This window comes from Chiroxiphia lanceolata, chromosome 4 (genome assembly GCF_009829145.1).
Source record: "Chiroxiphia lanceolata isolate bChiLan1 chromosome 4, bChiLan1.pri, whole genome shotgun sequence".
Classification (NCBI taxonomy): Eukaryota; Metazoa; Chordata; class Aves; order Passeriformes; family Pipridae; genus Chiroxiphia; species Chiroxiphia lanceolata.
Window position 1 is genome coordinate 21,481,437 of NC_045640.1, and position 17,393 is coordinate 21,498,829.

General features: G+C 35.0%; 1 protein-coding gene across 4 annotated transcripts in view; it reads left to right on the plus strand.

Moving 5' to 3' along the window:
* The window catches only part of PCDH7 (protocadherin 7), a 366,930-nt gene that overhangs the window by 123,866 nt on the left and 225,671 nt on the right, over positions 1–17,393 (plus strand). For 2 of the 4 annotated variants that reach the window (XM_032686127.1, XM_032686126.1), the window contains exon 2: positions 5,731–5,839. In XM_032686127.1, the coding sequence (XP_032542018.1) occupies positions 5,731–5,839 (109 nt within the window). Of the gene's footprint in view, positions 1–5,730; positions 5,948–17,393 lie in introns of all 4 variants that reach the window. The other 2 variants (XM_032686124.1, XM_032686125.1) reach the window with 2 other exon arrangements.

Genomic DNA, 17,393 nt, shown 5'->3' on the forward strand with positions numbered 1-17,393 from the left:
AGTGTTGACTCACAGTGCTGGCAGATGGACTTGTGTTAATGTTGTACACTGAAAATCAATAAAGCTAAACATAACCCTCTCCTCTCATGGGTAAGTGTCTTAATTTGTGAGCACTTGGAAATTTCTCATGTCCATTTTTCTGTGAGAAATTACTGATGTAATATTATAAATGGAAACACAAAATTAAGGATGTAGTCTAGTTTTGCTTGTTAAAGTGCAGCTTTAACAAAATATCTTTTTGATATTTAAATTAATGCATGAGATAACTGGCATTTTGCTAATAACTTGTTAGAAATATTATTGCTAGTATCATCCTCTTGTCTCATTAATATGCAGTTTTATTTGAAATCTCAACTGTTTTACAGATTAGGATATAAACAAAGAGTATGTGAATAAAGTTCTTGTTTGTGGAGGGGGTTTATTGCATTCATAGTAACTGATGCATTAGTAGCATTTATTATGTATCAATATCCTAGTGTTTGTAACTCTCTTCATAGGGATTTAAACTCATTTAACTTAAATGTTAGTGACAATTAACAGACTGCTATGAGTCACATGAACAAACTTACATGCATATACATATACATAAGTTTTTCCAGAGGCGTTTTATAGCAATCCCATACTTCTGTGTTCAGCTTTATCTCTAAGATGTCCTAGTTTATTTGGTGTAAAAATCAGGTGCCATAATTAGTTTAGCCTCAGTATTCAAAGGAAATATTAAAACTCCGTATCTTTTATAACTGATAGTTCTGTTATGACAATTGGTAAATTTATCCAGATTATATTGTCTTAATTATATGATGATTTGCATATCAGAAACGATGGCATGTTGGAAAGGAGACAGTAAACCACAGTATGGATATTCAGTTTTTTTTGTTCTTAAAATTCATTATAGTAATCTGATAGAGTGTTCACTAATTATGCAGGTAACAAACATATATTATGATCAAAGTCTATTTCTTTTTATCAGAAAAGCACAGGCCATGATGTTATTCCATGAGACATGATACATTCAAAATTTGCTATACATTTGCCTGAGAGGATCTGATTCTCAGAAGTATTGCAATAGAGGTCAGAATTCTGACATTTGTACTGGAAGTAGAAATGTAATAACTGCTACAGAATAACAATTAATATATTTACATGCACATCATTCTTTCAAAAAGGATTTTATCATCATCATACCATCCTCATTGATATTCTGTGGAATGGGTTGAATTGGTTCTACTGAACTGAATGCACTGTATTTTAGTTTTCTGTCTGATAATTCCTGCTCAGTACAGCACTTAAGAAAAAAGCAGGAAGAACATCTAGATCTGTTTAAAAACTGTTATTAATAACTTAGTAAAGGTACATCAAATTTCTTTTAGTTTAGAGGATATATAGTGATCTTAGGAATTTTTAGCCTAAGCTATAAAACAGCTCAACTTTGCATCTGCCACATGTATTCTTCCATAAATGTCATCTAGATAAGGCATTTATCTTTAAAAGAATATGTGAAGATGACCAGAATGCTCCTAAAACCTTTATAGCTCTTTCCAAAACTTAATTTAAATAACATTGCTATGATTCTTGTGGTAACTACAGATGTGATAAGCAGGTGTTCTGTGCTTGTGATCTAGTTGGGACTGATTTCCAAAAAATCAATGGAAAATGGAAAAGGGAACATAAAGTTCCAAATACTTTTTTTTTTTTTAATTCATTCTCATTTTAGGGGACATCACTGGTTTTGCAGTAACTGTAGACAATGAGAAGTGTTTATGGTGTTGATGAATACATTCAGTGCCGGTAGCTCGGTGAGCAGCTGCAGCGCCAGCTGCAGGCTGAGTTCTGGGCGGCTGAAGCCCCAGGAAAGTAGCCTGGATTGCCGACCCTTTGCATAACTAAGGGCACGGGGACCTGTGGCCCAGCCAGGTGAATGGACACTCAGAGACACAGCTGGAGCTGAGGACACCCAGACTTTAAGGTGCTTAGACTGTGAGTGTATAAAAACCCAGGGCTTCCTTTGTTGGGGGGGTCTCTCCTCGGAGGCACCCAGCTGGAGATGCTTTTTTGTTGGTTATTGCACCAAGATTAAAGTATTTTAAGGATCAGGACGTCTGAGACTCTGCTATGAGAAATCTGGGGTTGAACCGGTAAGGAAGTCTGATCTGACTGTGTGAGTGTGGGATGTGTAGCTGCAAAGGGGCCGCGGTCCCAGCTCAACTGGTGTAAACATGACTGCCAGAGTGGCTCCTAGATGGTGAGATAGGAAAGTTTCTTTAGCAGTGGTGCACCATATCTTTGCCACAAAGTGACCTCAGGTAGCAGTTGATTATATCTAGAAAAGTAGGTGGAACTGAGTCATCGTAACCGTTGAATAAAATTTCAAAAACCTTTAGGGAGAGAGTGGTAGTATTTGTCTCTTCAGATTAAATCTCTAACAAGAATTTTCAAGAATTATGCCACAATGGTCTTTAGTAGATTTGTAAGTAGGACCAGTGTGTAGGTGTGTGGTAACTGTGAATGATAAGCTTTGTTTTCCACACTTGAATTCTGCGGGTTCTCCATCTCTAAGTGCCATATTCTCCAGTCATCCACTGTCAGAGCTGTTCTTTTTCTAAGGAGAAAATGGAATATGGATCACGGTTGTAATATTTTAAGGGTAGAGTCCATAGAGCTTAGCTTTGGTTTACAGGGCATTAATTTTACCACTTCACAGGCATCCAAAGGTCACAGAATCACAGAATATTCTGAGTTGGAAGGGACCCACAAGAATCATCAAGTCCAACTCTTAACCCTGCACAGGACATCCCCAAAAATCATGCCATGTGCCTGCGAGTGTTGTCCAAACGCTTCTTGAACTCTGTCAGGCTTTGTGCTTTGACCACTTCCCTGAGGAGCCTGTTTCGATGCCCAACCACCCTCTGGGTGAAGAACCTTTTTCTAATATCTAACCTAAACCTCCCCAGACACAACTTGAGGCCATTGTCTCAGCTCCTCTCACTGGTCTTCACAGAGGAGAGATCAGTCCTGCCCCTCTTCCCCTCATAAGGAAGTTGTAGGCTGCAATGAGGTCTCCCATCAGTCTCCTTTTCTCCAGGCTGAACAGACCAAGTGACCTCAGCCCCACCTCATATGACTACTGAACACTCTCTAATGGCTTAATATCTTTCTTATATTTTGTTGCCCCAGACTGCACACAATATTCAAGGTAAGGCCACACCGGTGCAGAGCAGAGCAGGACAATCCCCTCCCTTGACCGGCTGGTGATACTTTACCTGATGCTCCCCAGGACACAATTGGCCCTCCTGGCTGCCAGGGCACTGCTGACTCAATCAACTTGCTGTGAACCAGGAGCCCCAAGTCCCTTTCTGTGGCACTTCTTTCCAGTGTCTCGTTCCCCACTCTGTACATACATCTGGTGTTGCCTGTCCCCAGTGCAGAACCTGCACTTACCCTTATTAAACTTGATATGGTTGGTGACTGCTTGGTCCTCTAATTTTTTGAAGTCTTTCTGCACAGCTTCCCTGCCTTCAAGGGAGTCAACAGCTCCTCCCAGTTTTGTGTCATCTGCAAACTTACTTAATATCCCTTCCAGTCCTGTGTCCAATTTGTTTATGAAGATGTTGAAGAGCACAGAATCTAAGATGGAGCACTGTGGAACCCCACTAGTGATAGGTCTCCAGTCTGATGGTACCCCATTCACTATTACTCATGAGCCACTTGCTCACTCACTGCATGGTGTGTTTATTCATCTGTGGGCTAGACATTTTGAGGTGGTATCAAAAGCTCTGTTGAAATCCAAAAAGATTACATCCACTGGCTTCCTTTGATTAACTAGGTGGGTTACCTTGCCATAAAATAAAATTAGGTTTGACAAGCAGGACTTTCCTCTCATGAAGCCATGCTGGCTGTGACCAAGGTCCTTATCATCTCTTAAAAAGCGTTTGCTAAAATGTGGCCTGTGGGTCTTTGGATGTCTGAGAGTTGTCAGATTATCATGTGGATATCAGGTCCATAGGGCCTCTCAAATGTTGATGATAATGTTTCCTGTGTGAAGTTTGATAACAGGCAAATATAGCAGTTTGTGGGAAAATCTGGGAATTGCTTCTTCAGTTTGAACGTTTTCTCAACATGTCACAGTATCTAGAAGCTAATTCATTTCTTGAGAGATAGTATGATATTCAGGAATATCCTACAAGACAGTCTAAGTCAGTTCAAATCTGGGAGATTCACAGTTTGCATCATTGGTCCAGATCTAAGTAGTAATTGAGCTATAGTTACAGATTACAGCATCTCATTGTATGAAGTTTTATCCATCAAACAGTTCACAGTAAAGTATTGCTAGCAATTGATGTTTATAAACTTTTGATCTACTTTTACCAGGAAGACTTAGCTTTATATTTGTAGTCCAACCTATTTATCATCTGCACTGAATATCTTTATATCTTCAAAACTTTGTATCCTCAAAAGAATTGTAAAATTCTTTGGACCTATCTGCTTGCAAACCTGATGTGGACTTCTGTTCTTCAAGACTTGTGTAAGTGGTTGTAGTTGCTGTTTTCTCCCTTCTGGCCTGCACATACATTTCCATCTTATAGTGACTAGAGGTGGCAGTGGGGGTGATATATGCCTATGTCTCATTCAAACATAGGGCTTGAAACACGTCTGAATCCAAAGGCAGGATTCAACAGCGCTGTCTGAAAGTCTGCATAGTGTCTTATAAAATGGATAGATCTATTGGTGTTTGTTTCAGAAGGTGCTTTCTAGAATATCAGACATTTTTCTGTTTTTATAGCTGTGTGAACAGTAAGTTACTTCAAATGTATCATTAAATTATTTTAAATGTATCATTGCTGTTTCAGTGTAGTTCAAATTGCAGGAGAACCCCCAGCTTCTTACTGAAAATCCCGCCTGCTCTCAGTGTCCTCTGAAATGTGAAGGATCCACTCTCCCATTTCCTGGGATGCTCACTGGTGCCAGGGTTCAGCATGTAGGCTTCCAGAGCAACAGTAATATCTGTCATTTTGAATGAATACAAATCTGTAACAATCTATGTTTGTACAGTCCCAGTGGAAACATGTGGTGTCAGCTGTGCTCACAGTACTTTAAAGGTTTTATTAAGTCAGCTGGCAACACACCCCATCTCCAGGCACTGACTTTTATGGCAAAGGACCTAAGAGACTTTTTTTTCTTCCTTCTTTTTTTTTTCTTTTTTTTTTTCATTTTTTCCCCCCTTCCCATGTGAACTAGCTTTCAGAACCACAGGAACTGATTTAATAGAAGTCTTATGGGTGTGCTGTTACGTTTGTAATACCCACAATATAGTTTACAGGTGAGCATTTTTACCCACCCACACAGTCTTACACATACACATGCACATACTGTCAAGTACCTTTATGCAGTCTGATATTAATTCTGTTCAACTTATTACTATTGATTGAAAGAGAAACTACACAGAATTTATAAATATTTAAACCAGCTTTCTTAGCCCGTGAATGTAGCCATTTGAAAGGAGGCTGTGACAAACTGCTTGAAGGTTCTGGACTATATATATCAAAGTAAAATTCCACAGATGCTCTGTCCGGTGGCTTTTTATTTAAGAACTGTTCTTTCTGTTTGCTTTAATGTAGACAAAATTGTTTAATTAGTAAATGTTAAAATATTGGTTTGCTTAAGTCATGTTTTGAGAATCAGTTGTTCAAAGACTGAACTTTCCAGTGACATTCAGAATCTTTTCTCTTGCAGCCATTTCGTAGAGTGACGTTTTCTGTTGTGAGTCAGCCTCAGGACCCGCATCAAGGGTCATTGCAGAGTTGCTATGACAGCGGTCTGGAGGAGTCAGAAACACCAAGCAGTAAGAGTTCATCAGGGCCAAGACTGGGTGCCCTTCCACTCCCAGAGGACAACTACGAAAGGACTACGCCGGATGGCAGTGTTGGTGAGGCAGAGCATATGGAAAATGGTAGGGGCAAACACAACATTCACACACCTAATCTCACTAGCAAGTGATACTAAGTAGACTTTTGAAAGGTCAGTCCAAAAATATAAATAAATAAATTAAATAGTTAACACTGTAATAATTTTATTTTAAAGCTTGATAAAATGCAGGTATACAAAATAATGGAACATAACACCACTAAAAAAAACCAGCACTTTCGTTTCTTTACATGATTTAAAATCTGTACTGCAGAAGCAGTTAAAACAGTGAAAAAAAAAAATACCAGTAAAGGGCTGGGGAGATAGTAATTGAATTAAATTCCATATTTTTCAGGTAATTGAATTAAATTCCATATTTTTCATTCTAGATAAAAGACCATAAAGGACCATTCTCGTTTCCCTCCATATTTTTTTCAAAAACTACTTAGGAAATTTCCCAGAAAGGAATATGTACAGCACCAGGAAAAGAAAATAGGATTTAAAAACCCCACTCTAGAGAATTCTATATAAACGTTATATAGACTGTTTTCAATATAATGCCAAATGACAAGCCCATTCTTCATTATTTAGAAAAGAAGAACATTACTTTCCTTTTCTTCACTTTTTATTTTATACAGTACTTTTACAACATCTCATTTAAATTCAGGGTCCATTTATGTAGAAGGGGAAAATGCTGCATACTTATTTATTCCATAGTAATTCTCCTACTATTAAAAAACTCAGATATGTTAATATAAATCTTAAGTTAGGTTCTGTTTTTCTTTCTATCTAAAATTATTCAGGATTAAAAAAAATAAGACCAATTCAATTTGAAATGTATTTTATAAAACATGAATATTTCACTCTTCTCCACTTACTGGTCTTGATCTAAAATTTTATGAAGTCAGACACTGACTTCATTGTATTTTTATTTGCCCATAAACAATGAAATAAATTAGTAAATGTCAAAGGGTACAGATTTTTGATAACTAAAGAAATAATGGGTTTTCTAATCCAATTGTAATTGGTGGGTACATGTAAGAAGGGTGGTGTATTTTTATTATAGAATGAATTAATTAGTTTGGCTAAGTGCATGTTTTAGTTTTTCAGGGATAACAACACTGGATAACTGTTCCTTGGGTTATGTCAACCCAGTAGAGCTATGTTATTCTTCATGGTAAGATATTGTCAAATCTAGTATGTATGACTAAAGAATGGCTACAGCAGTCTACATATGCTTCAAATGTATATCCCAATAGCAAATAACTAAGTGGCCAAAAAGAAAGATGGTATTATCCATCTAAAGATTTATTAGGTTTTGTATGTTTATAAGTGTGTGTCTATATATTTTTCTTGGTTGTCTATATGAATATATTTATTTACATTTCATTTTTCTGGAGATGGGGGGAGGAGGGAAGTGACAATGGTGTTACTGGAAGAATGTCAGAAAAAAAGTACTTTGTACCTAAATTGGGCTGATTGTTTTGTTATCTGTTTTGTAGTGAGATTTTGTGGTTAGGATAATAAAATTAAACAATTTGTTAATTCCCTTACATACAGCAACATAGAGGATTTGTAGACATGAAATTCTGAGTTCAAAGTAGCTAACATGGGGTAAGCCTGAGCCACACTGGAGGAACAGTAGAGCCAAAAGTGAATATAATTTTTAACATATTTGGTAGCCAATATGAAATAATAATGAAATATTAAGGAAATAATAATGAAAAAAAATTACAACCACAGAAGTGTAATTGAAAATGAATAGTGTTTGAGCAGTGTCATAACTTAAAGCAAACCAGTTTACTTAAGATTTTGTGTTGATACAAAAACTGGCATTGCATTATAATAACTAAAATATTTCAGATGTAAATTTGATTTTTTTGAAAAATGATATTTTGTATGTGGTAGGATGAATTTATTGGATTCAGTTTTAAAAATAATGTTCTATAGTTAGTAGATAGAAACATAGAGGTAGATAAATACATTAATTCATGGATAAGTGAATGAAAAAAAATCTCCAGAAAAAAATTCTGCATGGTAGGACATGCATATAGCAACCAGGAATTCCTCCTCCTTTATAAAACCTTGAACTGAAACCTTTGAAAGGTGGGTGATATTGTGATGAATATTATGCTCTACAGACTTTTGGATTTCAATAGTGGCATGTCACCTGCCTCCAGAAATTTCTGTTAACATTAATCTATAAATAATGACAGAACAGGATGAAATCTACTTTTGTTCCTTCATATATGTAATATCTGACATTTGAGTGAGAGTTTTCTGTGATATGATTCTTTAGTCCATTTGTATTTTAACTATTTTAAGCACAATTGTATTGTTCAAATTCTGATAATGTAGTCTTCAATATTAATGGATCATTCTGACAGAAATAGAATTGAAATTGAAATCTGTCAAGCGTTCATTTGTCACATTTAATTGGAATCTAGGTAATCTGCAGTGTTTAGCTTGGTTAGGTTTTAATCAGGATTTATACTGGATTTTCATGGAGATTTCCCATGGAAACAGCACTTTGGAAGTGATCTTGGTTATTAATTTTTACTTCAAATATTTACCATTTAATTTCGGTTGGTGAAACAATGCAGTTATAACTAATTGCTTTGTACTTCCTTTCATTTTAGAATTTGAAAGGATAATTTCCAGCTCAATACATGAAACCTTCTGATACATTTCATACTTTTTTTTCAAGCTAAGATGACTAAGGAAAATAAGAAATCTTTATAGTTAAGGCAAATTTAAGAAGGTTGAGTTCACAGGCAGAGTAAATAGGAAAGTTCTGTTTTCTCTTAAGAGCATCTTTCCATTTGCTCAGCCGAGGATAAAATGCTTGAAAATTAAAAAAAAAAGGATAAGAGGGTTGATTTTCTTAGAATATGCTGTACATTGCCTACCAGCCTACATGACTGTCAGATGTAGATTGAAGTTTTGTTCTGATGATTAGCTGTGGTGTCAGATGCGGGAGGGAAAAAAAAAAAGAAAGAAAAAAAGAAATGTTAGCAGATTGACTGTGAAAATTCAGTATGCAAAGATCTTGTTAATTAGTAAAATCTGCAGAACCAAAAGTAACTTCTGAGTTAATTTATCCCCTGCCCTTGGAGCTTTCCTTACAAGGAAATTCTGCTCATATGTGCAACCTTCTTCTCTAATTTTGCTGTTAGAATGGCACAGCCTTAATGTAAATTGCACAATAATTTCTTGAGAACATTTCATTACATTTGTATTTGTATATCAAGGGTAAAGACATTACCATGGCAAATTACTTTCCTGGTCTTTAGTCATAGCCTTCTGGTTTTGACAATGCCTAATATCACATCTCAGAGGAAAATTTAGAAAAAAAAAACCAGTGACAGAAACTTCCACTATTACCTCTCTTCCTGACTCTAACAGTTAATAGTCAGCATATGTTTTAAATTATGATTTTCTAAATACTACTAATAATAGTAGTACTAAAAAAACCCCTCTAATTTATCACAAGTCAAGTTACTGGCCTGAAGGATGTCTTTCAACAAGGAGATTCTCTGAAGGCTATCAAAATTGTTATGGGTTTATTTTCTTTTTTCTTTTATATAACTGTTTTAGTGACTATTCCTTCTTACCATTATGAGAAAGAACATGGAAGCATTCCATTTTATGTTTCCTTATAACTTACCTGTCCTCCGAATTATAAATATTCCTAGGTTCTGTTTCTTCTAGTGAAGGTAAGGGTAGCTGGAGGTGTATTCTCACAATTTGAGGAATGGACAATACAGCCTTTTCATACTAATTCATGTTATTAAATACACATATGATCTCTAAGCAGAGACTTTCATTCTTCAGTTTCATGTCCGTTCACCTGGTTGTTAGGTCTCTCATGTTTCTTGCAGCCCTCTTAGAAACATTTCATTATATTCCTTCCCCTCACCCCCTGATTTCTGTATACTTACTATTTATTTATGCATGTAGTGGCCTAATCAGTTTTATTTTTTTGTTTAATTTAGCTAGAGTACTTATAGCAGTGAAATAACAGTATTTCAGATCTCCAGGTCTTCCCTGGAGATTTATTTCCATGCAGTCCTAATTAGATTGTTTGCCACACCTGAAATACCTGACTTAAAGCTAGCTCAGGTATTTCTGCATGAACATGTCTTTGATCTGCAACACAGTATTTTAAGTTAGCCCATGTTTCAGTATCAAATAAATAAGGGTTGGGGAAGAGCAGCCATCTCTGTGAAAGAAGGAAAATAAGGGAATGGTTTGCAGCTTTCATTTTTAAAGGGGGAAATGGAGTAAAGAAAGATTAAGTGACACGTCTGAAGTCAGATGAAGTAAGGAGCTGAGCTTCAAAAGGAGCTCAGAATTTTTGTGATTCAGTTACTTGACTCCCACAAAGAAATCAGTGTATAAATTACACTCTGGCTGACACATGAAGAACTAAAAGTCAGGGAAGAGAAGTGCATTTTGGTTCATATAGTCTGATAATATGCCCTGTTCTCAATGACAATTTCAGATTTAGACTGTAAGTGTCAAAGTTCCACCATCAAAGTAGAGAAGGGGTTCATGATGTGCAAAATGGTGACTTGAAAATGTGAAAGGAATTTTGAAAATTAATAAATGCAATTATTTTTGTTTATAAGAGCATTCTCTTGCTTTTACTTATAAGGTAGATTATTAATCTGTTTTCTGAACCAAAGTGTGAAGAAAAGAATCCATTAGTTTAGAGAACCCATGTCTACGGAATCTGTTTCCCTTTAGCTTTTGCTAGTGCAAATAACAGAGGTTAGTGTTCTTGAAGACTTAACTGTCCTTGTTGTAAACACGATAGACCAGACATTCATTGACTTGTTTCATAGAATAACTGTATTTTTGCAGTTCCCATCATTTTCAAATGTTCTGTTCTCTTGAATTCAGGTCCTAAAATTACATGAGAATAATTTTGTTTTTAAAATTCTGTTCTGAAAATGTGAATGTAAGTAGTCCATCTGAGAAGTTGAGTCAGTAAAGGTTTTCAATGTAATGTTTACATGCTAATAATTCTTTTTTTGTTGTTGTTGATTTGATTTGTTTTGGTTTTTTGGTTTGTTCTGGTTTTTTGTTTGTTTGTTTGTTTGTTTTTTTGTTCTGTCAGGGCTGCTACATCTACTTTTTCTTAAATGTCATTCTGCATGCATGAACCCAAAATACAAGAAAGTGCTGCAAAAATTATTATATAATACAAAAGAATTCTTATTCTTGTTTCTGATAAATCTTAACCTATAATTAGGCACACAGTGAACTCTGGATTCAGTAAAACTAGCAACATATATGGGTAATGCTTTGGAAGACATACATATTCAGTGATGGATAATGTCTTGAACCAGATTTTTTTGAGAATTCAGCATTCTGATAAGATCTGTGAAAAGACGTTTTATAAGAGGGAAAGAAAAAAGACCAACCCCTAAGACAGAAGACACACTGTGGAGGGATCCCTGTTATACTAGTGTAGCCTAATGTAAGGAAGTGAACCTGGCTGGGAAGAACGTTGGCTGCTTTCCTCCTTGATTTTTTTCCTTTTTGGTCTTCTACCATGTTCCTTTAGATGACCTTACCCCATATGTTTATGGATTTCTTCAGCAGAGGAATATGTGGTTTGGTAACCTATGTGCACAGTAATACTTAAAGTTTCAAAACTGTATGATGTCTGTTTTAAATTACTTGCATTTTGAAGTGTTACCTTTTCATATTTACAATAGAAATGAGGAAAGTATATTTTGATTGTGTTAAATTCCTAGTGCTGGTATGTATTTTTACATATGCATTTACCGTATTAGGTTAATAACTTACCACAAAAGGATGTGATTATTTTAGGCTGTGCATTGTGTCATTGCACTAGGCTTACTTTATATTAACTTCTACTCTATGTTTACATTGTACTTCAAATGCATAATGCAAAATAAAGGCCCAAATATAGGCCAACTGCGATCAGAAATAGCTCTTCCTGAAGACACTAGAATAGTAGATTTTTTTTATATCCACTCTATTTTACATGACTGTCCAGATAAATATCAACAACTTCTGTGTGGCACCTATTCATGAAGTGTACCTGATATTGCTTTGAATTGTTTTTGGCTTGATCAGGATTTTTACTGCTCAGAGAATGTATGCTTGGATCTGCTGGAATCAAAGAAGGAATGCATATTTGCATATTGGAAATCCACCCCTACACCTTGGTAGAAGAACAAATTATTCAGCATTTTTCTGATTTTCTGAATAGTATTGTAAGTCTTGCTGTTCTCTCTGTTGCTTTCCCATTGTATTTGATCTAGTTCCTCTTGTGCTGCATAGTGAATAATAGCATATGTCCCTTTCTTTTTAAATTATATTACTAGATTTCTTCCTCCACTTCTGATTTCAGTATCCGGCTCTAAAAAAAAAAATATATATAGCAATAACTGTTCTCCACTCTTAAAAGCAGTCTATTGATACTAGATAACTTGAAATGCCATTTACTAAAACTTAGATTTCTTTCACTACCCTTTAAAAAAGGAAATCTGCATTTATATTCCATCAATTTTTAACTAAAAATTTGAAAATTGAGAAAGACTTTGGATTTTTTAAGAACCATACTTGCAGTTATATCTGTTGGGATGAAGCAGTGAGGGAGGGGTTTGTATGTGCATGTGGGTGTGCACACATGTACACATCTCAGTGAGTCAGTTCTTACTGCAAATACTCCTGAGATCTAGAGAGTTGCAGTTACATAACCTGCCTCATCTATGAATTTCATATCAATTCACTGAGGTGGATATGAAAGGACATACTAAACTGAGAAGCAGAGAACTAAAGGATCAGAAAGTGAAGCGGTATGTCTGCTGTCATGCTATGAATTCATCTTTCATCTGGTAATTGATCCAAACATTGTGCACCCCTCAAAAAGTAATAATTTGGACACCAGCTTCCAGTCTGATGAGGGTTTTGCGATTGACTTAGTGAAGTTAGGCTTTTGTCCAAGTCCTCTGTGCCAGCTGCTAGCTCAGGCTGCCTCCCACTGATGCAGATTGCAGAACTCCCTTTGATACTGTTGCAGTCCTGAATGTAGATGGAAGGCAAAATGTATTCCAAAATTTACAGACTCAAGGAAGAACAGACATCTGGTTTATGAATGGAATATTTAGCAACCTTTGCATCGACGGCAGGCTCTTTCCTGAAAAAAATCTAATGCAAAGAGTCAACGGAAATTTATTTTTCCTCTGTTCAGAGGAGTCCTTTCATCGCCCTGTATTTTTGCAGCGTCTGTATTTAATGACAGTTTCTTTAGTTTCCTGGACAACATTAGATCTTTCTGTCCCTTCAGATAAATCTTCAAGTATAATGAAGATCCAAAACAAGTCCTTTATAGAGTATTTCTTCTCAATTTCAGTGAAAAATATTTTTTTCTCTATTGCTGATTCCCAACTACTCTTCTATTTATTTTTTATTAAATATGTATCATAGGAAATGCCAATATCTTATATACTACCTTTATAAAATAGATAATCTTAGTACCTTTATCTTTGTCACAAAGCTTAATGCTTTGGGTTTGATGTTTTAAAATTGGTAGTTTCTCCTATAAGCAAAAAACTCCCCAAAACCAACAGATTAAATTAAGAGAATAAACCATGTCTTTTCCTCGAGTCCATTCTTAAAACCATGAAGTATGAATTGCTGATTCAGAAAAAAAAAACTGACTGTATTTTCAAAATGGTTCACTTGGATGGAAGGAACGAGAGCATGTCTAATTGACCACATAGTTGAACCTAAACGAATCATATAATTCACAAAGATCTGATTTTAAAAATCTGGAAACAAATTCAAATCTTAAGTTTATTAAACTGGCATGTGCCAACCTATGTCATAAGCAAAAATTTATATACTAACTACTCTTGTTATATGAAGAGTTTGAGCAAAAGTGGAGTGCAAGCCTACAAAACAGATAGGCCCCCAGTTATTGATATATACTCTAGTTTAATAAGTTGTTGCATTTTCACATCTAAGTAGAGTCACTTCTTACAGTATGGTCTTTTGTTTCTTTTTAAAATAATGTGATTTTTAATAAAGATTTGCAAAATGTAAAGCTCACTGTGACAAAACATAGAAAAACGTATAAAAATAATCAATCTTGAATTTCTTTTTACATCCAAGACTTCAAGTTTACATATTTTCAGCCTGCTTATCTAAGCAACTCAAAAAGGTTTCCTGAAGGCAGTATTTTATTTTTTTTTAATCTGCTGATGTGTGAATTCAGAGTTATAACAGCAAGTGTACTTACCTAGTTGCTATAACTTAATTCTTCAAGTCTGATGATAATCAGGAAAGGTTCATGGTCCTGACTGTATTCCTGTGTGCCAGCCTTCCACTGAACTAACAATGTATCCCCATGTATGTGGGAAATCCAACTAGTATATAGGATCAGACCAAAGACCATGTGGTGGACAAAATAGGGTGCCTGGGGAAGAGTATAGAAGGACAGATAAATTGATTTGTTTTTCAAGTAGCCTTCTATTTATCAACAGTTGGGAACTCAAATTCCCTTAGCCACATAATGTGGATTTAGTAATCTTTATGGATTTATATACACAAAATTGTCCAGTTTCTGTAAGACTGCATGGAACTATTAATATCTCTTTTTCCTAATGAAGGTTTTTAAAGTGATTGTGTGTCTCATTAGTCTTGGGTTGAACAAAGGAAAAATAAACTTGTTAGCCTGTTAGGGACCAGTAGATATGAATTTTTTGAATGAGGATGTGTTGCTTTGCACCCATAATGAACTTTGCTGTTGTATCTTGAAGTACTTTTTTCAGTTATTATTTCAAAAGGTCTAAAAATCAAAGATTGAAAGGAAGTGTGCATAGCTCTTATGTATTTTAGCAAATACTAATGTCAGGTTAGTATGCTGAAATCTATGGAATTTAAAGGAATTAGAAGCCCCAGTATGTGTCATCTGTAGTTCTGAAAGTTCTATTTTATGTTTATACTCTCTACTTTTCAGAGAAATGTAACAATTTCTATAAGGACCATAGGATTTAAAGGCAAGCATAATATAAATTTAAGTGTTTCTGAATATTACTACAGTATCACCTATACGTGCTTTTTTTGCCTCAGCAGCAACATAGCATTTGAGGTGAATGCCATCTTGTTGAATAAGTAGAAAAACAATCATGACGTATGCCAGAACAAGACAAATATTAGAATTTTTAAAGAAATTGGTTCAATTTATTAGTACAGTAATTTAAAATAATATTCCAGGCCTTGTTGACTTGTTTTGGGGACAAAACACTAATAAAAACAAACCCCTCATCATAAAAAAAAAAAGACTTATGCTCCAGCATAACTTTGTGCACAGATAAAGGCAAAACAAAAATCAACACTTATTAAGTAAGAAAATGTATTTTAGTAATCAGAATTTTTTAAGGGTAGGGTTTTTTACTGTACTGGAAAAATAAATTCTAATAATACTAATTTCAAATCTTTTATTGTAGGTAACTTACCATTCACATTTAAAAGAGCTGTCCATTCTCATACTGTTTTTAAGAGTTAAAGAAAGGACAAACATATCTCTCAGTAAATAATTAAAAAAAGATTGTTTTGATAGATGGTTCAAATCTATACTTTTTAGCATTCAAAATAACTGAAATTAAGACATGCATGCAAATTGCTGTTTGGATAATAGAAAAAGTAAAATATAAAGACAGTGAAGGAAGAACAGTATTGATAGAGTTAATTTATTTTGATCTTTGTGTGCTCTTAACAACCAAACATTCCCATACCAGCTTTCCCAGCTTGCTTGTCTTAACCTGTTTTTTTGCTATATCTAAGGAACAAATCAACCCTAAAGATCCCTGCAGAGGAACTTGTTCTTTTACTAAGCAATCTGCATTATTTCATCAGAAAACGAAGAAAAATCAAAGTGTATCTTATCTAAAACTACATACAAACAAGCTGAAGATCATCTTCCACCAAAGTGTTGGGTTTTTCTCATATGGTTTTATGGGAGATTTGTTTTCTTGATCCAAGGATTTTTCTGTCTTTTTCTGAAATTGTAATAGTGCTATAAAGACCAGTAGTGTCCATAGAGAGAATCTTGGGAAAAGGCTCTGTAAATTAAATCTCATGAATTCAAGAAGTGTGTGGTGTTTGTATCCTACTGTCCTACTATCCTTAGATTATTTCAGGTGCACAGTCAATGGTTTTCTTATGTAGAGTTGTTTTGCTCACAGTGAATTCATATTGTCTTGAGGAGAATCTGTGTGCCTTTTTGGGGCAGTGCAATGACATTTACAATATCATGATATGTTAAAGTAACATTTATCAGTGGAATATGACATTGCAAGCTTTTATTATGAAGAGAAGGCAAAGAGATCTGATGTAATTTTGCCTTCTAGTGGTGTTAGCTAATAACAGAAACTTCTCTTCCCTAAGTGGAGAACAGAAACCTATTTGTTTTCTTTAAAAAAGCATTTGAGAGATAAGTATGCATGTATGTTATTTTATTAACATCTCTCAATTTTTAATGCCATCATTGCCTGCTACTGAATTATATAATTTGTACCAGCATTCTTTTCATATTTTGCCATATATTGCAATAATAATAATGGATTAATGTGATATATCAGTAGATTTGACAGCTCTGGAAATGCATTTGTTTTAGCTGTCTCATACACAGCCATTATTCAAGTACATAAGAGAGTAATAAAATAGGTAATTTCAGTTGTTTTCTAGGCTTCTAGTGGTTTTAGGGGTGGGGAGTTAAATGGACAAAAGAGGAGTAACTAGGAGTGACATTATTACATACATGACTTTTAAAATGCAAGAAATTTAAGTATTTTAGTTGTGTTTGAGGATGTCTGATTCAATGCCCCACAGCACGATTAAGACATTGTTTTTAATGCCGTTTCATATTCAGTTAAAGTAGTTTGGGGAAAAAAAAGGTGGCAAAGGTAGTTAAAATGAGACCTTCTGCTTAATAATATGTACAAAAATTTTTCATGCATTTGGAAAATCCGTAATAGAGTGATGATAGAAATTTTGTAATGACATGTAAAGCATATAAGAAAATAGTTAAGCTATCCTGGAGGACTAAAAAATGGTGATTGACCCATTTGAGAATTTTCAAGGAACCTGCAGAGTATGAGTCAAAAGTCATATGGAATCTGCTTGTATGACACACATCCTTTCTGAAGTCCTCTTTCCAACATGTCATTGTACAGAGGAACAATGAACTGGCAGAGTAGAGAAACAGCATGGACTTTGGTTCTACTCCTAGCATGCTCTATCCAGCCCTCTCAGATTTTAGCAATTAACATAGCCCTGAAAAACCTCTGAGGAAAACAGGATTTTATAATTTTGACACCATATGTTATCCTTTTGCTTTTGGAAGCAAGCGTAAAATGATAGATTCTGCCTGTATTTCTCTGCCTGAAATACACCAAGATTGAAGGGAAAAGAATGATAAGAAAAAAAGCATCAAATGTAAATTGCAC